We start from the raw sequence: 23,803 nt of genomic DNA, 5'->3' as shown, positions 1-23,803 counted from the left end.
GTTCTATGAGAGATTTCAGAAGCAATCGTAACATTTTCCAACACAAAACGCATCAAGTACCGTATTTTCCGGCGTATAAGACGACTTTTTAACCCCTGGAAATCTTCTACAAAGTCGGGGGTCGTCTTATACGCCGGGTGTTGTGCTGAAACCTTACCTGTACTTCCGAGCTGACGCTTCTGCGCATGTCTTCGGCAGCAGTAGACGATCGCTGATCACCATTCCTCGCAGAACTGCATGAGACGTCGGATGCAGCCGTTCAGTGCTCGATTGAGCTTGACTGAAACTGTGACATGTGCAGAAGCGTCTTCTTGCCGCTACCCGATGTGTATCCCTTCTCTGCATATCACAGTTTCAGTCAAGCTCAATCGAGCACTGAACGGCTGCATCCGACGTCTCATGCAGTTCTGTGAGGAATGGTGATCAGCGATCGTCTACTGCTGCCGAAGACATGTGCAGAAGCGTCAGCTAGGCAGTACCTTGCAGGAAATACGGTAATTAACATTAATTATTATATATTAATAACTGTGGCAGTTCTCAGACCATCTTGGAGACAGGGAGGGCTGGGCAGGCAGGGAGAGCTGACCCACCCAATCCAAGCAGGCTTTGTATGCAGTGTGCACAGAAAATACTGGTACATCGCTTGCCGTGATTGGTTGGTAGAGGGGGGTAGTCTTATACGGCGAGTATAGCCCAAAGCCTATATTTTAACAGGAAAAGTAGGGGGGTCGTCTTATACGCCCAGTCGTCTTATACGCCGGAAAATACGGTACTAGTTGTTATTGTTGACCTTTTTACATTTTAAAACAATACACTGCACAACTAACACAACTAGATTTATATGAAAAAACATTCTTTTATTACCGACTGAGCAAGTATTCAGCCAACTAAACTTTTTGCTTGTAATTTCAAATTTAACCACTTGAGCTCCTGAGCATTTACCCCCCTTAATGACCAGATAGAGAGAAAACAGGTGGCGCACACACCTAGTGCATTATCCAAGGTTTATTGTAGGAGTGAAAGAATAATATAAAACATACTCACAGACGAAGCATGTATCTAAAAAGCATAGAAAAATGACAATGACCACAACGGCAGGCAAGGTGTTCTCACTGTCAGTGCGGTCAAATTGCTGACGCGTTTCGGGGACAAATCCCTTTCCTCAGAGCTGATGACCAATGCATCAACAGCAAGGCTCTTACTTTCCATTCATCATACATCAGCATCAGAGGTTGGTCATCAGCTCTGAGGAAAGGGATTCGTCCCCGAAACGCGTCAGCCATTTGACCACACTGACAGTGAGAACACCTTGCCTGCCGTTGTGGCCATTGTCATTTTTCTATGCTTTTTAGATACATGCTTCGTCTGTGAGTATGTTTTTATTATTCTTTCACTCCTACAATAAACCTTGGATAATGCACTAGGTGTGTGCGCCACCTGTTTTCTCTCTATCCAGTAGCTGATTTCCCCGTCTGAGGAGGGCTGCACCCCTGGAGCATTTCCTTTGGTTGTCGCTGTCCTGGTACCCTTGGCTTCCCTTTTGGCTGTGCATATCCTGAGGCGCTGGAGAGTACATACGATACCCCTTAATGACCAGGCCTCTTTTTGCTACTCGGTGCTGCACTAATTCATCTGATAATTGTGCGGTCATGCAATGCTGCACCTAAATGAAATTTACGTCCTTTTTTTCACACAAATAGAGCTTTATTTTGGTGGTATTTGATCACCTGTGCGCTTTTTATTTTTCACGCTATAAACAAAAAAAGACCAAATATTTTGAAGAAAAACAATATTTTTTACTTTCAGCTAAAAAAAAATATATAGTAAACTCAAAGTTAGTTATAAATTTAGGTCAAAATGTATTCTGCTACATGTTTTTGGTAAAATAAATCCCAATAAGTGTATATTGATTGCTTTGTGTGAAAGTTATAGCATCTACAAACTATGGTATAGATACTGCAATTTACGACATTTTTTTGCTATACAGCGCTGCGCTAGTTTAATGGACAATTGCGCGGTCATGCAATACGGTACATAAATGAAATTTATGTCCTTTTTTTAACACAAATAGAGCATTCTATTGGTCATAAAAAATAGCTAAAAAAACTAAAATTTTGTCATAAATTTAGGCCAAAATGTATTCTGCTACATGTTTTTGGTTAAAAAAATCCCAATAAGTGTATATTGATTGCTTTTTGTGAAAGTTATAGCATCTACAAACTATGGTATAGATAATGGAATTTACATAGCTGTTACTTTCTGACTGCCCATCAAATAACCCCTTTTCGGAAATTAGACACCCTAAGCTACCTGCTGAGAGGCATATTGAGTCCATGGAAGATTTATTTTTTTTCCACAAGTTTCTGGAAAATGACAAAAACTTTTTTTTTTTCTTACACGAAGTTGTCATTTAAATGATTTATTTCTCTCACAAGCCATGGGTATATGTGGAATTACACCCCAAAATACATTCTGCTACTTCTACTGAGTATGGGGATACCACATGTGTGAGACTTTTTGGGAACCTAGCCACATACAGGAGCCTGAAATCCAATGGCCACTTTGAAAGCCTGAAGGTGCGTAACTTCCTCATTACACTTCCTCACTACCTATCACAGTTTCGAAGGCCCTGACATGCCAGGATAGCCCCAAACCCCCCCCCAAATGACCCCTTTCTGGAACGTAGACACCCAAAGGAATTTAAAAAGAGGCATGGTGAGTATTTTGTAGATCTCATTTTTTCTCGCAAGGTTTTGAAATATAAAAAAAATAGAGAAAATATGTTTTTGTTTTTTTTCTTCATTTTCCAAAAACTTGTGGCAACAAATGAGATCTGCAAAATACTTACCGTGCTTTTTATCAAATTCCTTGGGGCGTCTACTTTCCAAAAAGGGGTAATTTGGAGGGGGTTAGGTGCTATCCTGGCATTTCAGGGCCTCCGAAACTGTGATAGGTAGTCTGGAAGTGTAAATGAGGAAATAAAGCCCTTTAAAAGCCTGAAGGTGCTTATTGGATTTTGGGGTCCTGTACTTGGCTAGACTGCCAAAAAGTCTCTCACATGTGGTACCCCCATACTCGGGAGAAGTAGCAAAATGTATTTTGGGGAGTAATTCCACATATAACCATGGCATGTGTGAGCAGTAAATCATTTAAGTGACAATTTTGTGTACAAAAAAAATATATATATATTTGCCACAAGTATTTTCCAAAAACTTGTGGTAAAAAAATAAATTCTTCTATTGATTCAACATTCCTCTCAGCAAATAGTTCGGGGTGACTACTTTCCAAAAAGGGGTAATTTTGGGGGGTGGGGGCGTTTTATGCCCAGCATTAGAAGTTTATGCCACACATCATTCACTCTTCTAACCACCTGAAGACCAAGCCTTTTTGTTCACTTGAAAAAAATCAGTATTTTTTGCTAGGAAATTTATTTAAACCCCCAAACATTATATATTTTTTTAAAGCAGACACCGTAGTGAATAAAATGGTGGGTACTACAATTTTTTATGGCACATAGTACTCACGCAGCGATTTTTCAAAAACAATTTTTGGGGTCTATCAGACTCTAGATATCTCCTCTGCCCTTACATTATCTAATCAAACCATAATCGGTGTGATCAGATGCTTTCCCAATTTACAAATGGCGCTGTTTATATCCTGCGAAACTGAAGTGATGAAATGCTTGTAGCTTCCGAATTCTTAGACTATAGAGACGATTGGCACCATTCTGGTCTCCAATCAGCTCTATGGTCAGCTGGCAGAAACACCGGCTGCATTCTCAGGTTCCCCTGATGGCACGGGACTGCCCGAGAAGGCCGTGGAAGGCAGCGGGGGAGGGGGACATCATCTCCCACTGCTTGTAAAAGCAATCTTGCAGCTAATTAGCCACTAGGATTGCTTTTACATGAAAGCCGTTCACCGGCTGAAAAAAACGATACCAGGATGATGCCTGCAGCTGTAGGCATCATCCTGGTATAACCATTCAAATCCAGTGATGTACCTGTACATCACTGGTCCTTGTTGGTTATATATGCTATGTTCTTTTTTTTTTTTTGTATGCAGCCAGTGGACTGAATGAAAAAATGAGAAGAAAGCTCTGCCAGAAAAATTATGTGGTATGTCCACCATTAGAATATACCGCCCTGCATCCACCCACTTCTAATGGTGGGCACGCATTAGGTCACAGTTTGCCACAAATGCCAGTTCCAAGATTGAATAAATGTCTAAATAGTGGCACGCTTGAATAAAAATTGTCCACGTATAAGTGGTACCCCATATGGAGAAATGATGATACCAAGTCCCAAACTATCTTGCCACTGCTCCCCATGTAGTCTGGGCATCCGGGGGCTCCACGTGACTATCTTTTCCCTCGTAAATCCGAAACTTATAAGTATAGCCTGTTGTCCTCTCACAGGTCTTCTACATCTTGACCCCATATCTGGCACGCTTGCTGGGGAGAAATTGTTTGAATGCAAGGCGGCCAGAAAAATTAATAAGGGACTCCTCAACGCAGATGTTTTGCTGGGGAGTATAGACATCTGCAAATTTTAGGTTACGGTGATTTGCAAGGGGCTGAATTTTGTGGAGCCGGTCAAATTCAGGGTTACCCCGAGGATGACAGAGTGTATTGTCGCTGAAATGCATAAAACACATTATACTCTCATATCTATGCCTGGCCATGGCAGCAGAAAACACGGCATATGATGAATCGGGTCTGCGGACCAATACAACCGCATTTCATTTCTTTTAGTAATGCCCATGTTGAGGGTTAAGTCCCAAAAAAATGTAAATTTGAAAACCGTAATGAGTTTCCATGCGAATGGTCTGGCAAAGGTTTGAATTTGGGTTGGCAGCAACAAATTGTTGTGCATATAAACTGCTTTGATCCACAATCAATGCATACAGATATTCCGTGAAAAACAGCTCCAAAAATCAATGAGGTATGTGAAAGACCAGGATGTACTAGACCGCTGGTACTCGCCAGTTCACCAAAAGGTAGAGCGGCACTAGTACTGGCACTCTGCTGCATATGAGAGTCATCAAAATTTACAGGCAAGTGCTAACAGAGATCAGGCCTGATTCTGCGAACACTGCGGTTTTGTGTGCAATGAATCAAGTGACAGTGACCTACTGACACTGCACTTGCTGGGGGAGAAGGGGGGGGTAAGCGTAGGGGCTAAACGCAGGTGTTGGCAGGTGTCGGGGCTGATCCCGCTAACGCTGCATTTTTGGGGACGCTATACTAATGTGAACGCTGGTATAGTGCTGACCTGATCAAAGATATTGACCCGTTCAGACACTATACTAGCAATGGAGGTTTATTGTACATGAGCGTGCTCCTGGCAATCTGAGGGGTGTGAAAACCACTTATATATATATCAGGAAGCGGTTACAGAAGAGGTTTGTGTTACGGCGCTGCCTTACTTTAACTGACAATTGCGTGGTCATGCAACACTGCATCCAAATTAAATTTACATCCTTTTTTTCCCACAAATTGAGCTTTCTTTCGGTGGTATTTGATCGCCTGTGCGTTTTTAATTTTTTGCGCTATAAAAAAAAAGCCTGACAATTTTGAGGAAAAAAAATAATATTTTGGACTTTTTGCTATAAAACATGTCCAGTAAAAATTTTTTTAAAAAAATCTAATTTTGTCACAAATTTCATCCAAAATGCATTCTGCGACATGTCTCTGCTAAAAAAAATCCCAATACGTGTAAATTAATTGGTTTACATGAAAGTTATAGCGTTTACAAATGGCGGGAAAGATACTGGGATTTTAAAATTTTTTTATACTAATAATGGCGGCGATCAGCGACATATGGCGGCGATCAGCGACTAATGGCAGGACTGTGGCAGACATTTTGACACTGGGGGGGAACTGACTTGGGGTCACTGACATCCCCAGTGACACCAATACAGTGATCAGTGAAAAAAAAACCCACTGACACTACTAATGGCACTGGGGAAGAAGGGGTTAACATTTTTTAGGGTTAACTTTGTGAGGGGAGTGTTTTACTAGGGGGCGGGGGTGTGTGCTGGACGGGGACAGGCTGATCGGGAGAGAGAAACTCTTCTCTCCCTCTTCAGCTTGTCAGGAGCTGACAGGCAACTGACAGAGAGCAGGGCTGTGTGTAAACAATGCAGCCCTGCTCTCTGTCAGCGATCACCGCTAATCACGGGGAAACGGCTGGTAATGACCGGCCGTGACCCGGCAGCTGAGACCCGCTGCTGACACCCGCGGGACAGGTAGGATGGGCGCGCGCCTCACACGCGCCCCCTGTTTTGCAAAACCACGTTTTAAAACGTGGTTTTGCGCAGCCATGCCGCCCTGCAAACGTTTTCATGCAGTGGCTGGGGCTGAAGAAGTTAAAGAAAAAAAGATGCTTTTGAGGGAACAATAAACATCTTGTTATGAATAAATTGTTCTGTCAAACACAAATCCACTTTCAGCTCTATGAATATTTTTTAGATCTCAAGACAGTTATGCAGCAAAAACTGAAGTTTGTGTTTCCAGGTCCTGCAAAACAGACTTTCCCACTTTCTGCAGAACTTGTTAGAAAAAGAAATCTCTGGAGATTTATTAGCAATACTTCAAAACGATTTTGCATTACTGTGCTCACGCACTGCAATGCTGCCTCGCCAGATAAAGACTTTAAATAGAAATAGAGATAGCAAAATCATAGAGACATAGTTACTGGTTGGCTTTAAAAGTCCAGAAAATGGTCCAGAAAATATTAACCATCCTGCAAGAAGGCTGAGTGATGTCATCCTCAATAATGCAATTGCTCCAGTTGTCTGGGTCTGCAGTATCATTTTGCTTTTTAAATTTTTAAAGATCTACTGCGGCCAGGCTATGTACATTTAAAGTGGTTGTAAACCCTTATCCAGCTAAGTGACTGGCCTCAGGTGATACACAGAGATGAAAACAATTATCCTACATAGGTTGTCACTGTTTATCTACAGTATTCTCTTCTCTACATCCAAAGTCCAGAATTTATAAAGCTTGTCTGAAAGTTCATAAAAAAGGGAGCAGAGAACTAGAATTATACTCTGCAGAGCTCAGTGAGGAGAGCTCTGAGAGCTGATTCAAGGGAAAAGACAACCCTCCCCCCCAACAACACACACAGCTCACAGCAACAGAGCTGAGGCTGTCAATCTACTGAAGGTCCCTCCCGTCACCTTTTTTCTCTTGGTGTCAGAAAAAACTGTCAGAAGTGATTCATGCTGATAGCAGAAGAACGAAACAGCAGACAGAAATGACTCCTAGTTCTCTGGATTGAGACAAGTACACACTATAGAGGGATTGCTTATATTTCATGTCTGAGGTTTACAGCCACTTTAAATATTAAAAAGTGGATATTGAGCTTTAAAATGATACCTCACAGACCTCTGTATTTATAGCTACTCTGAAGCAAGTCATCCTTAAGGTTCAAAATTGTGACTGTTGTGCTCCAACCCAACTGTCAGTTTCAGCATCATTACCTTATTGAACCCTTGCTAATGCTCCCAATAATGTTTCTGCCCACACCTTAGCTTTAAAGGAAAATGATAAAACCATGAAATAACTTTAGCTCTATAACCCTGAAGAAGCATTCCGGTATCTTAAAAATGCAGAAATGTATCTTGTATGGCAAGCAGGATGGCAAATTAAAAAATAACCAAAAATATGAATATGTTTGAACTAGGTATAGGAAAAATACAAAACACACACACTGCCTGCTTCCGAAATGTGATAGGCTTGGGAGAACTCTATATCCTGACAATTCTATTCAGAAAACTTTGCTTTCCATCAGGGTTGTACACAGGTTCTTCCAAACATGTATGCTGCTTTCTCTAGCTGTTAAAACATTGCTAGTCACCTTACCCACTGTTTTAGGTCCCATTCACATTTGCAAATGTGGTTACATGCAGAAACCCCAGTGTGTGTTTCTGGCAATTAGCTACCAGAGGAATCCCCATTAAAAGCAATGGGAAGCTGACAGCTCCTGCAGCTAATCACGGCTGCTCGAATGTAATCGCTCAACCAGCGATTGCCTTCGAACAATCGGCCCTGAATTCAGACTCTCTGCGTCCACGGCTGGTTATCCGCACTTAACTGCTACTTGAACAATTACATGCGAGTGGCAGCAATCAGCTGCAGGAGCTGTCACCCTCCTAATTATTTTTAATGAGACTCCCTCCGCTAACTAAATTGCCAGGAACCACCGCTCGGGATAGCACATGTAATCACCCACATCCCATTCACAAGTGTGAATGGGGCCTTAGTGCAGACATATACAATAACAGGCTCACTTTGCCTCTTTGAATTAAAGCGTACTTTATTCAAAAGGAACAAATGATATGTTTTATATTTAATATCCTAACAAAAATGGACAGTGAATACACACAAAACTTATACATGGTTACAATAGATATACATGCACAAAAAACAGATGCTTATATTTTGTTGATTTGTGGGAAGCAGGGTACCTGTTCTTTAGTTTTCTTTGGATTATAACTAGTTTTGGTGACTCTGGTGAAGGGATTCCCTCACTTTGGAGGGATTCCCTCTCACTGCCTGATTTGGCTATAGGACAGGAAGTGATATCTTCCCATTGAGGCACAGATGGCAGGGAAAAAAAAAAAACTGACAGGGATAATAACCTTCCCTATCCAAAATGAAAAATACGTATTGCCTTTAGTTCCACTTAAAAAAAAAAAAAAAAAAAAAAAAAGATGAAAAATAAATGCAGAATGATCAACAAAGTACTCTTCTGTCCCAGAATAAAAGAGAAAAAATAGAGGAGCATATCCTCAGTTAGAAACTGGACCCTAAAAATTTGGAAAAAAAACTACTGCCAAACGTTAGACCTTCAACAATATCTGTTTTAAGATCAAAAGATTACTTCTCTCCAATCATACGTTAAGGGTCAGTGGCGGGGTGCTAAGCTAATACACAAAGACATTTAACGAAAAGCTTTAAAACATAGAGCTTGCAAACACATAATAGAAGCTTTAGGCAGGGTTCATGGTAAAACATGGTAATACGCATTTATTATGATATTATGAATAGAACCCATGCACTAAAGTCACGCATTTGTACTGCAGCGCACCACAACAAACTACAACACACGTCTGTGAATTGTGTTCCCAAATAAGAGTAAAGTGCATCAGCAGCCAATTCAAAATGTACCAGTTGCCTTATAGTGGTTCTAAAAACCTAACGGTTTTTTTTTTTACACTAATGCATTCAATGCACCAAGACAAATGAGAACCTGGCCTTATGGTCCAAGAGAAATCCACATCCCAGAGCATGCCAGAGATGTTTACACTTTTTATGAATACATTTATTATAACTATTTAATGCAAAGTAAATAAATTATGATTAACTTTTCTAGAACCAAGATCTTATATTGTACATTTTAATAGACAAGATGCAAGAACCTCTTCAATGACAAAAGTCTATCAGAAGAGTGATGGAACCAGCACATTTCACAGTGTCTGATTCAGCCACTGAAAAGACAAGGAGATCTCAAACTGAATTTAGCTGGTTATAAAAAAAAAAGGAGGTATCCATATTGTAAACATGTGGGTAATAGAAAAGAGGTGTAGTTATGTAGTACAGGGAAAAGATTTATGACAAAAATGATATTAAAGGGCAACACTTTGTGCATACATGTTAGCATGCTCAAGGCCAAATTCAGCATTTGGAGAGGACCACAAGCAGGCTGTGTGCTAGAATTTGAGATTACGCATTATAAAAGGGGAAAGAAACACACATTTAGCTAAAGAGTTTATTAAGGAAAATTATTTAGAGGTTATATCACTTAAAAACAAACAAAACAAAACAAGCAACCTTATGTTTTTTCACTCCCCCTCCTTTTTTCTGTTTTCTGTGGGGTATACTAGAAAACAGAATGCTAGGAAAAATAGTTTTGTAGGCAAAAAGTGCCTACAATGAGCATTAGAAATGGAACACAGAGCAATGGAAGGAGGTAGCCTGGTCTGATGAATCATGTTTTCTTTGACATCATGTGGATGGACCGGGTGTATGTGTCTCACTTACCTGGGAAAGAGATGACACAAGATGCAGTATGGGAAGAAGGCAAGCCAATGAAGGCAGTGTAATGCTTTGGGTATTGTTCTGCTGGGAAACCCTAGGTCCTGTCATACATGTGGGTGTTAATTTGATTTGTACAGCCTACCTAAACATTATTGCTGACCAAATGCACCCTTTCATGGAAACGATATTACCTGATGGCAGTAGTTATTACGCCCTACCACACTGCAAAAATGGTTCAAGAATGGTTTAAGAACACAACAAGGAGTTTGAGGTGTTGACTTGGAGTCCAAATTCTCCAGATCTCAATATACTGAGCATCTTTGAGGTGTGCTGAAAAAATAAGTTATAGGACTTTAAGAATATGCTACTGATGGCTTGGTGCCAAATACCACAGCATACCTTCAGAGGTCTACTGGCGTCCATGCCTCGAGGAGTTAGGGCTGTTTTGTCAGCAAAAGGGGGACCTACTCCAAATTAGGTAGGTTATCATACAGTTATGGCTGATCAAATAAATATTTATTTACATATACAGTGCCTTAAAAAAGTGATCGATCTGGCGGGTCCCGGACACTTGCATCTTCGTCCCTTCAGGGATCGGTGCCTTTGGCCGCTTGAACAGCAATGTAGCTATGATGTGAATCTAGCATATGCGCATGGCAGTCACAACACAGCGGCACAGATCGGGCCCATAAATGTTCACTGAGCTGTGCATTCATGTCTCAGGGTAGATGAAGGCTTACAGGCAGCAGGAAGCATTTATGATGGAAGAGACCAATAGGGTCTCTTCTGTCATAAATATCCTGTCTGTCAGCAATTTTTAAAAAAGTTTACGACCACTTTAAGAGAAGATCATTTCTACTGTAATACTGGATACCCTAAAGGCCTCATGCACACTATGCATTTAGCCCCAGTGAATAAGATACCAAAATTTTGATTCGGTGCAAGGCACAGGCCTGTATTCTGGGCATTTCTCCCTCGGTGCATACTGCCCTAAATGTTAATACCACTTGGTGCACCTCCCAACCACACCAGCTTTTGGCCTCTCACAGAATTTTACAACTGCTGACAGCAGGGCTGAACAGTGCATGCCAAAACACCAGAATCTAAAAGTATTTTGTCTATGCTCACCCCTTCCAGATACTATGCCTGACAGCATAGCTTTAACAAAGCAAAACATGGAAAGCCTCCATGAGGATTGTGCTTTTCTTTCAGCTTCAGATATGCTCTGCAACAGCTTGCTGAGTGGGGTATATGGCAATGCTCATACATTAATTTTATGAGCTCCTCCACATTTACTCTAAACTTCAGTCAAACAAATAATGATATTGTGGCAATACATACATTAATATGGTTTTACTTGCAACCCAGATAGATAATGTAGTAAAATCGCAACTTCCATTGCACTAGCTACACAGCTTGGTTATAAAGCTGCAGGAGCACTAAGGTTGTTATTGCTCTGCTCTTGCTTCCTGTCAACTGATTCACTGTTAGCACACAGAAAATGCAGAAGAGCAAAGTGTCCGCAATCACTGCCTAAGTGCTATTGTAGAAGGAAATAAAGGTAGAGATCATGAAAAAATAAGGTACTTGGTGCTATGTGCATTCAAGGCCACTCTGTCAGAGTGGAAAATGTTCCAACAATACCTCGCAAAAAAAGACGATTTATGCTTACCTCTCCAGTGGGTGATGAGTAAAATCTTCATTCTCTTGAAGAGCAAGGGCTGCTACTGCCTGATACTTATGGGTGTGTAGCATAGAATGTCCCCCATAGGCCACTGCAGTTCCTCCTGCTGACTTTTAGGTCTTTACAAGACACAGTAGTGACATAAGGGTTGGCGAGAGGAACATGGTGACCAGTGAGGTCATGCTATCTAACAGATCAGATAGTAGTGGCACCTGGAACCCTTCAATAGAGTGAAGATTGCACACACTATGTGCTGGAGAGGAAGGTATGAACGTTTTCCTTTCACAGGGTACTGCTGTTAAAATATTTCCCACCCCCTTACAGAGTTGCTTTAACTATGCATGTAATCATTTTATTAAACATATATCTGAAATAATGTTTTGTTTTTGTTTTTTTTTTAATCACACCGCAGTGCACTACTTTGGTACCATGCATTTGGGCACATGCATTAGCAAAGTGCATTGGGGTGCCAGTAAGAATTAATAGCACCACTGTGCCTGCAAAAGGGATGCATGTCTTCTGTGCATTGTGGAAATCAACGGTATTTTGCTCTAGCAATGCACAAATTTGAACACACACACCTACCTCAGCATAAATAAGTATGCCCCTTTTGAAAAGTAAGATTTTTATCAATATCTCAATGAACACAAGACCAATTTCCAACATTCTGACAAGAGTTTTATAGAACATTTGTTTAGCTCATTACATGAAAGTAAGGTTAATATTATCACTTAGATTACAAAATCTTCAGTTTTACTCAAATTAGTTTACGCAAAAATGAATGCATCCCACAACAAAAACTACTACATCTAGTATTTTGTATGACCGCCATGATTTGTAAGGACAGTACCAAGTCTAGGCATGGAATGCACAAGTTGGCAACATATTGCAACATCTATCTTTTTCCATTCTTCAAGAACGACATCTTTTAGAGTCTGGATGGAGAGTGATGGTCAGCTTGTCTCTTCAGAATTCCCCATAGGTGTTCGATTGGGTTCAAATCAGAAGAGATACTTGGCCACTGAATCACTTTCACCCTGTTCTTTTTCAGAAATGCAACAGTGGCCTTGGAAGTGTGTTTTGGATCATTGTCGTGTTGGAAAAGTGCACAACGACAACGACCAGGGGCACAGAAAGATAGTACCATCTCCTCTTTCAACAGTACATCAGTACATCTGTGAATTCATGATATCATCAATGAAATGCAGCTCCCCAACACCAGCAGCACTCATGCAGCCCCACAGAAGGACACTGCCACCACCATGTTTCACTGCAGGAACCATGCATTTTTCTTTGTACTCCTCCCCTTTGCTACGCCATACAGTTTTGAAGCCATCAGTTCCAAAAACATTTGGTCTCATCTTTCTCATCTCATTCTTGGTCTCATCACTCCAGTACAAAGTCCCAGTAGTCTTCTTCTCTTTCACCATGGGCCCTGGAAGATTCTAGGCGGGCTTTTTTGTGCATGGGCTTTAGGAGAGGCTTCCTTCGTGGAAGACACTCATGTATGCCATTCCTCTGCAGTGTACGCTGTATTGTGTCATGGGACACAATCACCCCAGTTTGGCTTTTTACTTCTTTAGCTAACTGTAGTAGACTTAAATGGAGATTTTCTTCAACTATTCTCGTCAGTAGACGCTCCTGTCAAGGTGTTAACCTCTGTGGATGGCCTGGACGTCTCTGTGAGATGGTTGCAATTCCATCTTTGTTTCACTATTGCTACAGTATTCTGACGGATAAGTAAAGCTTTGCTGACCTTCTTCTAGCCTTCACCTTGTAGCCAAAAATATTTTCTCTCTCAGGCCTTGTGACATTTCTCTTCTATATGGTGCCATTGCTGAAAGCATGAAATGGGAAGGGGTTTTCTTTAAGGAATGCCCTTTTATAAATCAACGGTCTGCTGGACTTCTGTTTAATGAATCACTAGACTCACCTGTAGTTGAATTCTTGCTAATTAGGATTTTGTTTTCTAAAATCTAAGTTAGCTTTGCTCCTAAGGCTGGCCATACATTATACAATTTTCTGTACAATTTCATTTAGATTTACCTTGAACTATTTAGTGCAAGGGCTTGCAAAATTGGATACAATTGAAAGAGTTCTTTAGGTTTAATTTGGTAAATCTAAAGGTAAATTGTACAAGAAAATTGTATAATGTATAGCCAGCCTTAGACTTTCATTGGGGTGTTAATTTTTGCAACATGGTCTTGAATTAATTTTTCTATGTGCAAATCCACAAATGCTGGCCATTGATTGCAAGCCAGATTTGTTAGAGTATTTTGTAGTATAGTGTCCCATATAAAATGTTGATTCTGAAAGAAAAGTAAAGGTTTTCTGACAAATCTGTTGAGGTGTACTCATTTATGCTGGGCACTGTGTGTGTGTATACACAAACATACACACACACAATCTTTATTTTACAAATAAACATTAAACATGTATGCTGCAGTGACAAGGAGGTCAAGGCAGCAGAGCTGTGGGGGCCAGGGAGATTGATACTTCAAGAAATGTTGATTTCCAAGTAGATTTCAGCAGAATATATCTCCGGATCCGAATGGCATTGGCAGCAGGAAAAGCAAGTTTTTTTTACATGTATGGCTTTTTTTCAATGGTTACTATACCAACAGGTTTGCTTTAATTATCACAAACACCTGTAAGAAGCCATGGCTTACCTCTTCATCTGCATGTAGTGTTCACTGGCTGCTGGCCTGCATTCGGCACGCTGCACCACTATACCTTCCATAGCAAGTTTGTCTACAGGGGGAATAATAAAAAAGCAGGTCAAGATCATGTCTCAAAAAGCAAAACAAGCAGGGCAAATACAGTAAAGCAAAGATCACAGTTAAGCCAAAAGGTCAACAGAAATTATCTGCAAAACCATAACTTGCATTTCTTATTATTTTAAAGTCTCAAATTGGATCTGCTTCAAAACGCATCTGAAAATCTTCCCATGTCACTAGAAAACCACACTCCTTCAATTTAAAACAATACCCATTCATGAAAAGAAAAGCAATTGAACAAATCAAATTGTTGTACATCGGAAACTTCCCATTGCAATTATGCAACCATCTCAAACTCAATGGGATGAAGCACTAAAACGGCACTGTAAAGTTCAAGCTCCATTTATATTTCTTTCCTACTGATAAAAATAGCAAAGAGGGTAACGTTGGCCATGCACAAAATGGTTTTCAGGCCATTCAATCACTTTTAATCAGCTTTCAATCATAGACAAAAACATCATGAACACTCTTGCGTGTTTAACACTTCAGTAGAATAATTTGGTTGTATGTTGCCTTGATCTGTTCAATCTTTTACATTTAAACCTGAATTCCCTTCCAGTGAAAGTATATACTGGTTGTGGAATGAATCCGCTGAAAATCAGAAGCGGCCCATTTACAAACAGAGAAGATGGCCAGAAATGTTTCGTGTTTGGCCATACAAAGCCATTGGGAATGATTTCATTGTTTCACACTCCTTCCGAACTTCTGGATCTTGGAAGACAAAGTAAATGGCACAAGACACCCAAAACTTAGGCCAGAGATAAGTATTGTGTTGCTGAACTTGCCTTAACACCCCTGTGATAACCATGACGAACAGGATGGAAAGTCATGTTCTACCTCCCACACAAAGGGTCATTGATAATTCAGCTGCCAAGAAAAGTTATTTGTGACTTCATTTGATTGCTCTTTAAGAGTAGAAGATTTTAAATGCAGTAAAAAAATTAAAGCTGAACTCTAGCTAATATTTATAAATCATTTACAGCAGTTTTTCCCTTTTAGAATAAAGACTTTATGCTACTACTGTTCATTCATTGTACCAGTCAATGTAACCATCCTATATTGCCTAAAATCTAATAAAGATACAAAGTGAAAAAAAAGAATAAAGATTTTACATAACTAAATAAAATCTGATAATCTTAAGCACCCCTGCAAATGTTAGATGGTCTGTCACATCCCTGTAACTGCTAGAGTGTTTTTCCTTTGAAAAACAACAATCAATGGCCAGATCACCTGAAAACAAAAAAGATTAAAATCGGAAACTAATGCAGCTATGGTCAGATCACCTGAAAACAAAAAAGACTAAAATAGGAAACTAATGCAGCTATCATATCTATGAATTGGTAAGAATTCTTAGCAGGCACCATAACATGACTGCAAGGGCAGTTACAATCTTAAAAGTGCCTCCGGGTGTGATTTGAGAACCCAGAACAGTTGCATGTCAGTTTTTTTTTTTTTTTTTTTGCAGAAAGCTAAAAAATGGACATATAAGCACACTCCCATCTAAACTGGTTGCCAGACCACTTGCATTGCATTGTGGGATGCAACATTTCCAGAAACCACTCGGAAACATCAGGAGGCTTTTAGGAGCAGATTACAAACAGCATATGTTTATGTCAATTTTCGATACGCAAGTTTGCTTTAATAGAATAATCCAGAATCCTCATTGTTTGGGTACCTTAAGTTGTACCATTAGAAATGCTCCAAGAAATGAAAAGTGTGGCGGTATGGCCAGACTCTTTGTTCTTCATAACTCTACGACAATGAAAATGTTTAGAATTCGGAAAAACCAGGTACTAGGTAGTCAATAAAATTGTAGGAATTATCACCACATATTTTACAGAAGACAAAATAAAAAAGAAATTAATAAAATCACTATCAATGTGATCATCAGTAAAAGGCAATCTGAAAATAACACCTTTTGAACTGTGTCATTAATGTAGTAACAATACTGGGCTTGAGAACTGCCAGACTCAGCCCGAGGAATTTCAAGCCAATTGCTAACCGCCATATAAGGCCAAATGGGACACATGCTTAATTATATCCACCTTAAAGCAGATTAAACCCCAAAACAAAAATGTATTAAATTGCAGCTTACCAACTCTTAGATTTTGTGGTGGCATTTGTTTTCTTTTTTTTAGGCTTTCTTCCTTTATTTTCACCTGCTTATGCAGCCAGTAAATCTGTCACTTTTCAACTTCCTTTAAGACCAAGCTGTCCAACATAGCAGTTAAAGGGATGAGACAAACCATTTAATACTGGCAGGGGTAGTTACAATTGTGACGATCGCGGCGTCAGACCCCAGCCCTTCTCACCAGACTCGTGACCGAAGGACTAGCCAATCTAAAACCATGCTGTCACATGCGTAACAACTCTTTAGAGGCAATATCAGCAATAACACTATGATGTTTGAATAATCGTTTGTATACACACCGCAGACAAATGTATGTAGACGTTTTAAAACACACAGTAGCGCTCTTCAGAGACAGGGGTTCTTAGTTTGCATTGAAGAGCTTTAGAAACAGTTCAACACTTTCAGAAAGTAAGTTTTATTACTAAAAGGTCAAAAGGGTGCAATAAAAACATTTACAGAAAAAGATGTAGCCAATATATATATATAAATATACAGAGAGCAATAACACAGCAAAGAGATAACAGAAAAGAACAGAAAAGAATTTAGAGAGATAAAGTACTTGCCAAAAGTCCTGGTTTAAGCAGATCAAGTTTCCTGAGCCAAAAGGGTGCCTTATCTCCCAAAGTTAGTTCCGATGTTAAAAGGGAGAATCTTCAACTTAGCTCAATTCAGCTAAGCTTCAAGCACAACAGCCTTTTTCTAGGAACTCAGCAGGGTGTCTCCTTAAAGCAGAGAACCAATCGCCTCATTTGGGGAGGGGTGGTGTAGGCAGGGCGCTCAGGCTATGACCAAATCCCTCCCAAATTATACTATGGTCAATAACTTTTCCTAGGTACATGTAACATTCTATCCACGGGAAGATTAATACGCAGAATCATCTGCGGAACGTCTAGATATGAAATATGACATACCTGCTGGGACGGTTAAGGAGATATCATTTTCTGCTCTCCTGTTTGTGTCAGCTAGGGGGTGTAATATATCAGACGACTTGCATTAAAGTGACCGGTCTGAATACATGCCTGGTTTTTATGTAAGTCTTTCATATTCCAAGATATGTAATCATAGGGGAAAGTGGATTTTGAATGTGATGTCTGCTTTATGGCTTATCTGGAATGTCTTTGAAGCTCAGCGAGGGACTGGTTTATGGTTTTCCAATCCTTTTCCAAGCAGAGTTTCGTAGACATATGGGGGCCAGGCTAATTGGGGTTTATAGCTATGAACTCTCCCACTGGGCCTTGATGCCTTTTTGAACTCAGCATCCAGGGACCACGTGTCACTCAACAGAGAGGGAGGGGGATGTGGAGGGGAGAGAGAGAGAGATACAAGATGGAGGATCCTTAGCAAAACGCGTGACCGCGTCCATCTCTGTATGCACAATTGCTACAACAATGGTAAGCTTATTTGTGCAAAACCTTTACCCCAAAAGGGGGGAAAAAAATAACTTATTTGCTATGGCTGTTTATAAACTGTTAGCTGGCGTTCACCTTCAATTTGTTAGTCAAGTCATTCTAAATCTGCTAGTGTAACACTACCCTCTCCCTAGACTGACGATGCAGCTGTCCAAATGTGTCTGCTTTTCATCTAGAATGCAGATACTCTAAGACATGCATCTCCAAACTATCTAAACAAAGGGCAAGTTTACTGTCCTTCAGACTTTAGAAGGGCCATACTGTGGCCATTGGGAGTGGAAAAGGTCCCAACGTCAGTTGGGAAAAACCATTGCTCCAATATTGGTGTCAGTGGGATGAATTGGGCCCCATCGTTGGTGACAGTGGGAGGAACTGCCCCATCGTTGGTGACAGTGAGAGGAATTGTGTCCCATCATTGGTGTCATTGGGCCCCATTGTTGGTGTCTCCCCGTACTATCGGGGAGAAGTCTCCCCGTACTGTCAGATTTGAAAATGGACTTCTGTGAATGAATGAACTGCAAGTCATGACAACCTCAGCGGCTGTGGGCTTGTAGTTTTCAATTAACTACCACAGCGCTGTAGAGCACCATGGTAGTTCACTGAAGTTTCCTGTCAGACTACCTGCTTGCTTGTACATTCCATATGGCAAATAGATATTCTGACAGGTCTGCAGGAGACATGCATGGCATCAGCGATCTAGTGATCGCTGGTGCAATGTTTTCCAGGCTCCTTTGGACAAAAACAATAAATGCACATTTTTTTTACCTGCAAAAAAATGTGCATTTATTATTTTTGTCCAAAAGGTGAACTTATCCTTTAAGTCTGAAATAATAAATATATTATCAGCAAAGTAGACAATTTAGTAAGATTCCCAGGGAAATTTCAAAGATGTATTAGTTAACATGGACACTGTAAGCATATCAGAATATACAGACTTGAATAAGATATTTTAGGTGTTAAATCACAGCAGAGACTTTATTTTGAACACTTAAACATAACACTGTTAATCTGGTCAAAGAAATAAATATTTCAAAATTTAGACATAGTCCATTTGTTAAAGAACAGCAATATGTTATTGCAGATCTCTTCACTGATTTCTGGTGGAAAAGTTTCTGAATTATAGGATTAGCCAGTACTGTAACCATACTGACAGAGGAAATAGATTAGAAATAATAAAATCAGAGAAAGCAGATTACATTATAAAACTGCAAAAGCAGTTTGCATGGCTCTGTAGAAGTGTTTCTTCTGTTAAAAAGTTTATCTTTCTTCGCCTTCAAAAATTAAAGCCTAAGCACATCAAAAATCACAAAGAAAAATTAACACAAGGGACATAATGTACAGACTGTAGGATGTGCCCCTTGTGCTGAATCCACTGCTGTTATTGAAAATCTTCCTCCATCCTGCAGTAGTATGCCTTCTATGAATGGAGAAGTTGGGCAGAGAGCAGTCATAGTCAAGCTTCTCTTGACAAGAACCCGTGACAACCCCTTAGTTTTATTAACCCCTGCCGCATGGGAAGACTAAGTCAGCAGAGGTTGGGTGAAGGGTGGAGTTGGTCCAAGAAAATTAAGATTTTCATTAACAGAAGAGGAATTGGCATATGGAACACATCCTACGGGCTGTATATGTGTATGTATATATATATGTGTGTGTGTGTGTGTGTATATGCATGCATCATAGATGGGGGTTGCTCTAAATTTTCTGTAATTTTTTACTTTTTTTTTTTTTTTACTCGAGTTTACTTATATCACAACGGGGCCCCATATGTAATAGTAATGTGCTGGTGAGAGGTACTGTTTTTGAGACATCAAGGGTCTATTAGACCAGAGATGCCTCTCCTACGTTCAGTCCAAACAGATCGGGGATAGATGGACAAGATCCCGTCTACATGAAAGAGCATGACCAGCACTACAACTTTTGAACAAGTTTATAGTTGCAACTGATCCCAAGGGGTCACCAAAGCGCCCAGTACAAATGCCCAAGATTCCTGTACCTAGCAACCTTTGTAGCATGTTGTTAAATCTTGATACCAAAATAACCGACTCCTTTTGTGAGACATGGCTTCTGGTGCCTCCTTTATAGTTGATGCAGACCACAAGCATGGCATTCTCTAACTGGACTCTCATCAGGTGCCCTTAAAAATGAGGGATCCAGTGTTGAATAGACAACTGAATCTCCAGGAACTCTAGAATGTTGATGGGATGACCAATTCCCCTGCACTGAGAGGGCATCCAGGCCTGTGCCCAGTCTGACAAGCTGGCATCCATCATGAGAACTTTCCATGTCTTTATAGGAAAGGGCCTTCTTGACCCCAGCACTGGGGTTAGAATCCACAATGCCACACTAGGGAGAGTCTTGCCTTGGGGGTCAGACACTGGGTAGTCCAAAGACAAGGTCTGTTTGCCCTTGCAGCCATACTGTTGAGTTGCAATAGTATGACACAGCCTCTAAGGCCCTCAAACAGTAACAAAGCAAATATTCTGCATCTGATGTGTATAGCATCATACTCCAATCTGTGAAATGAGTTTCAATGGAAGTACTGCAGAGTCTGCATTGTCTGTGAGATGTTGGCTAACAGGAAACCATCCAGGTAGCCCACAACATGAATACCCTGAGTACAAAGCAGACATAAAACCAGGGCAAACATCTTGGTGAGAACCCAGGGGGGATGTGGACTCTGTTGAGCTGTGTATGCAAAGCAACAGCAAAAGGCCATTGATAATACAGTGGATCTAAAATGTCTACACACCCCTGTGAAGCTACCATGTTTTTGAGATATAAAAAATTTAGACCAATATCCTTTAAGGGTGTGCATATTTATGCAACCACAGTATTGTAAAATTTCATAAGTAATTTATCTTGTCTGATTTATTAACATCTCAAAAAAACTAGCATTTTTACAGGGGTGTGTAGACTTTTTATATCCACTGTCGGTCTAAATGACTATGGACTGAGGCATCCATTAAGACGGAAGTGGGATCTCGGGTCATGCATCCTGCCCAGACAACATGGACTACACCACAGAAGCAATGCATTTAGACTGAATATGTAGGGGTTAGATCCTATGTTATTAGCAGTCCTAGTCAGGAAGAACTCACTTCAACTATTTCTAACAAGTGTCAGTCAGACAAAATAGTGAAGGAGATCTGCCCAAGAAGCACAGCAAACACAGCAAATATCCCACAATAAAAGAGTGGTAGGAGTGTTAAATGCTTAGAAAAATAAGTGTATATAACTTGCGAGCCAAAAACAATAAGCTTCTATGGATCGCTAACATTTAACACATACTCCAACTGTGCAATTAATCCATATATCAGTAAATGTTGCGCTCCCAACTACCAAGAAAAATATATGAGTGACTACAATCAAAAACTAATTAATCAGAATAAATATTGACAGATAATTAAGTACAAATTGTGTGATCGTGATTTAAAAAAGAAGAATCAAAATAATAGTCCCATTATTCAAATAATAGTCCAATAATAGTGATGAAGTGATCAAAAACATCAAATAGTGACTTTACGTGAATCCTTCAATCAATAATGTACGTTCACCTCCTTCTATGCCTATTAAATAGGCTTGATACACTTTTGGTTCACATATCCTGGAACCTGCCAAAATTGCTGCAGTGTAGGATGGATGTAGGGTACTTCCTATAGACATGATATGTGAACCAAAAGTGTATCAAGTCTGTTTATTAGACATAGAAGGAGGTGAGAGTACATCTTAATTGATTGAAGGATTCACGTAAAGTCACTATTTGATGTTTTTGATCACTTCATCACTATTATTGGACTATTATTTGAATAATGGGACTATTATTTTGATTCTTCTTTTTTAAATCACGATCACGCAATTTGCATTTAATTATCTGTCAATATTTATTCTGATTAATTAGTTTTTGATTGTAGTCACTCATTATAAATTTTATCTTGGTAGTTGGGAGCGCAACATTTACTGATATAAGTGTTAAATGCTTGCATCCCCTTCCATGCACTAAATGAAGGAGGTGAAGATTCTGCAGGTGGCTGATGCTCTTCAAAAGAACAAAGACTCCCAGGACGGTCAGTGAAACAGGCGAGTATATTAATCTTCTATTGCAGTGAAATTCTTATTAGTTTTCTAATTTAAGGCAACAGATGCTTTAATCATTGCAACAGCTTATAAAACCCTGTAGGAATGCCAATCTTTTATATGTAGTATCCAGTCAACAGCGTTCCTACCCAAGTATTATAAAAGATTGTCCAGTATGTGTCCGATCTCTTTAACTCTTGTGTTTTTAAGACAACATTAAATGCATCCAAGAATAAATTAAGTATTTGTAATGAAAACAATCTCTTTAATACAGTGTGAAAAGATTCAGCCACCTGAGAGATTAACACTGCTATATTCACAAATACAATTCAGCATTCTGAATCTTACCATTAAAGAATCCCATTAACATTTTATGAACAGAGATGCAGAATGAAGTTACTGTTTTATGCTGTTTTTAAAAATAAGAAGACTTTGAACAGCGTAAAGGACGAGTCTCCTGTTTTGCTAACTCACAGCACAAACACAATGCTCTGATACTGCCATCATATCAAAAAAGGGGAAAGCTGTATTTAAATATCATGCTCTAAAAAGCTTGCATAAAAGCGAGATAATCTTTTACGAGAGAGAGCGTGAGAGAGGAAGAAAGAAAATCACAGTTCTGCAGGAGCAGAATATTAGACATTAGGACTAGTTAAATCTGATTTAAAGTGTACCTATGGTCAAAATGTAAAATCATTCATTACAATATGTCACATAATAAATAAGGTTTAAAAAAGACACAGGTCCATCAACATTCTCAGCTAGTACCACTTTTTGGGGGAGGGAGTTCCACATTTTTACTGTGCTAACAAAAGAAAAGCTTTTTGAAATGTATGTTTATTCCCACACTGCACACAGCGGGAGCCCATCAGCAAGTCCTGGCCAATAATTCACGACCGGGACCTGCTGATCATCTGTGCGCAATCAAAGCCCAGAGCTCTGTGTTGGTAAACAATACATAGCTCTGAACCAAGGGAGAGATCTGAGAGATCAGCTAGTAAAAGCAGCACATTTTACACATAGTTAGACACATATTTTGAATTTGGGGTGTTGCGGTTTTTAATTTTTAATCTATATCATCAGTTCGGGTACTCTATGAGAGCTGAAAAACCTCCCTATTTTTTAGATTTAAACACTGTATTTCCAAACAAAAGATTAAAGCAAAGTTAAACCAAAAATTTTAAATAATGAGGTTTCCTTTTTTTTTTTTTTTTAAGGCTTTTTTCTTTGTTATGTGGTGATCTAGCTATAACCTTAACAGACCAAGCTGTCCAGCAAAAGTGGCAGTTAGAGGGTTGAGACAAACAATTTACCACTGACAAGGTGCTTACAATGATTAGCTTTTATTCATTTATGCAAAACCTTTTACCCAAAAAGGAAAAAAATTGTTGATTGTAAATGCTTAAAGCGGAACTAAAGTCTCCATACTTATCTGTTCAACAGTCCTGCGCCGGCATCCTCTTCTCAGTGCAGGTCTTTGGTACTCTTCATTGGTCAGTTGGGGATGAAGTCACTCCTACGTATGATCAGGAGGCCATCATCCCAGCACTTAGAGACCAGCCTCGGCACTGTGAGCTGAGCTGTTCATGTGAAGCTCAGTTTAGAGTGTCGGAAGCGATGGTGAGCAGGCAGGTAAGGGCATTTTATTGCTGTAGTGACAGTGCATGTCTCTTTTGCAATAAAAGC

The 23,803-nt window shown here is 39.8% G+C and overlaps 1 protein-coding gene across 1 annotated transcript in view; it reads right to left on the bottom strand.

Annotated features, from left to right (window-relative positions):
• GTF2F2 (general transcription factor IIF subunit 2) overlaps positions 1 to 23,803 on the bottom strand; it is a 331,921-nt gene that overhangs the window by 146,915 nt on the left and 161,203 nt on the right. Inside the window, exon 6 of the mRNA XM_089678738.1 lies at positions 14,396 to 14,477. Coding sequence (XP_089534864.1) covers positions 14,396 to 14,477 — 82 coding nt within the window. The remainder of the gene's footprint in view (positions 1 to 14,395; positions 14,478 to 23,803) is intronic.

This window comes from Staurois parvus, unplaced genomic scaffold (genome assembly GCF_062004578.1).
Source record: "Staurois parvus isolate SC_StPar_1 unplaced genomic scaffold, SC_StPar_1.0 ptg000017l, whole genome shotgun sequence".
Classification (NCBI taxonomy): domain Eukaryota; kingdom Metazoa; phylum Chordata; class Amphibia; order Anura; family Ranidae; genus Staurois; species Staurois parvus.
This window is presented reverse-complemented; position numbering and strand designations above follow the sequence as displayed.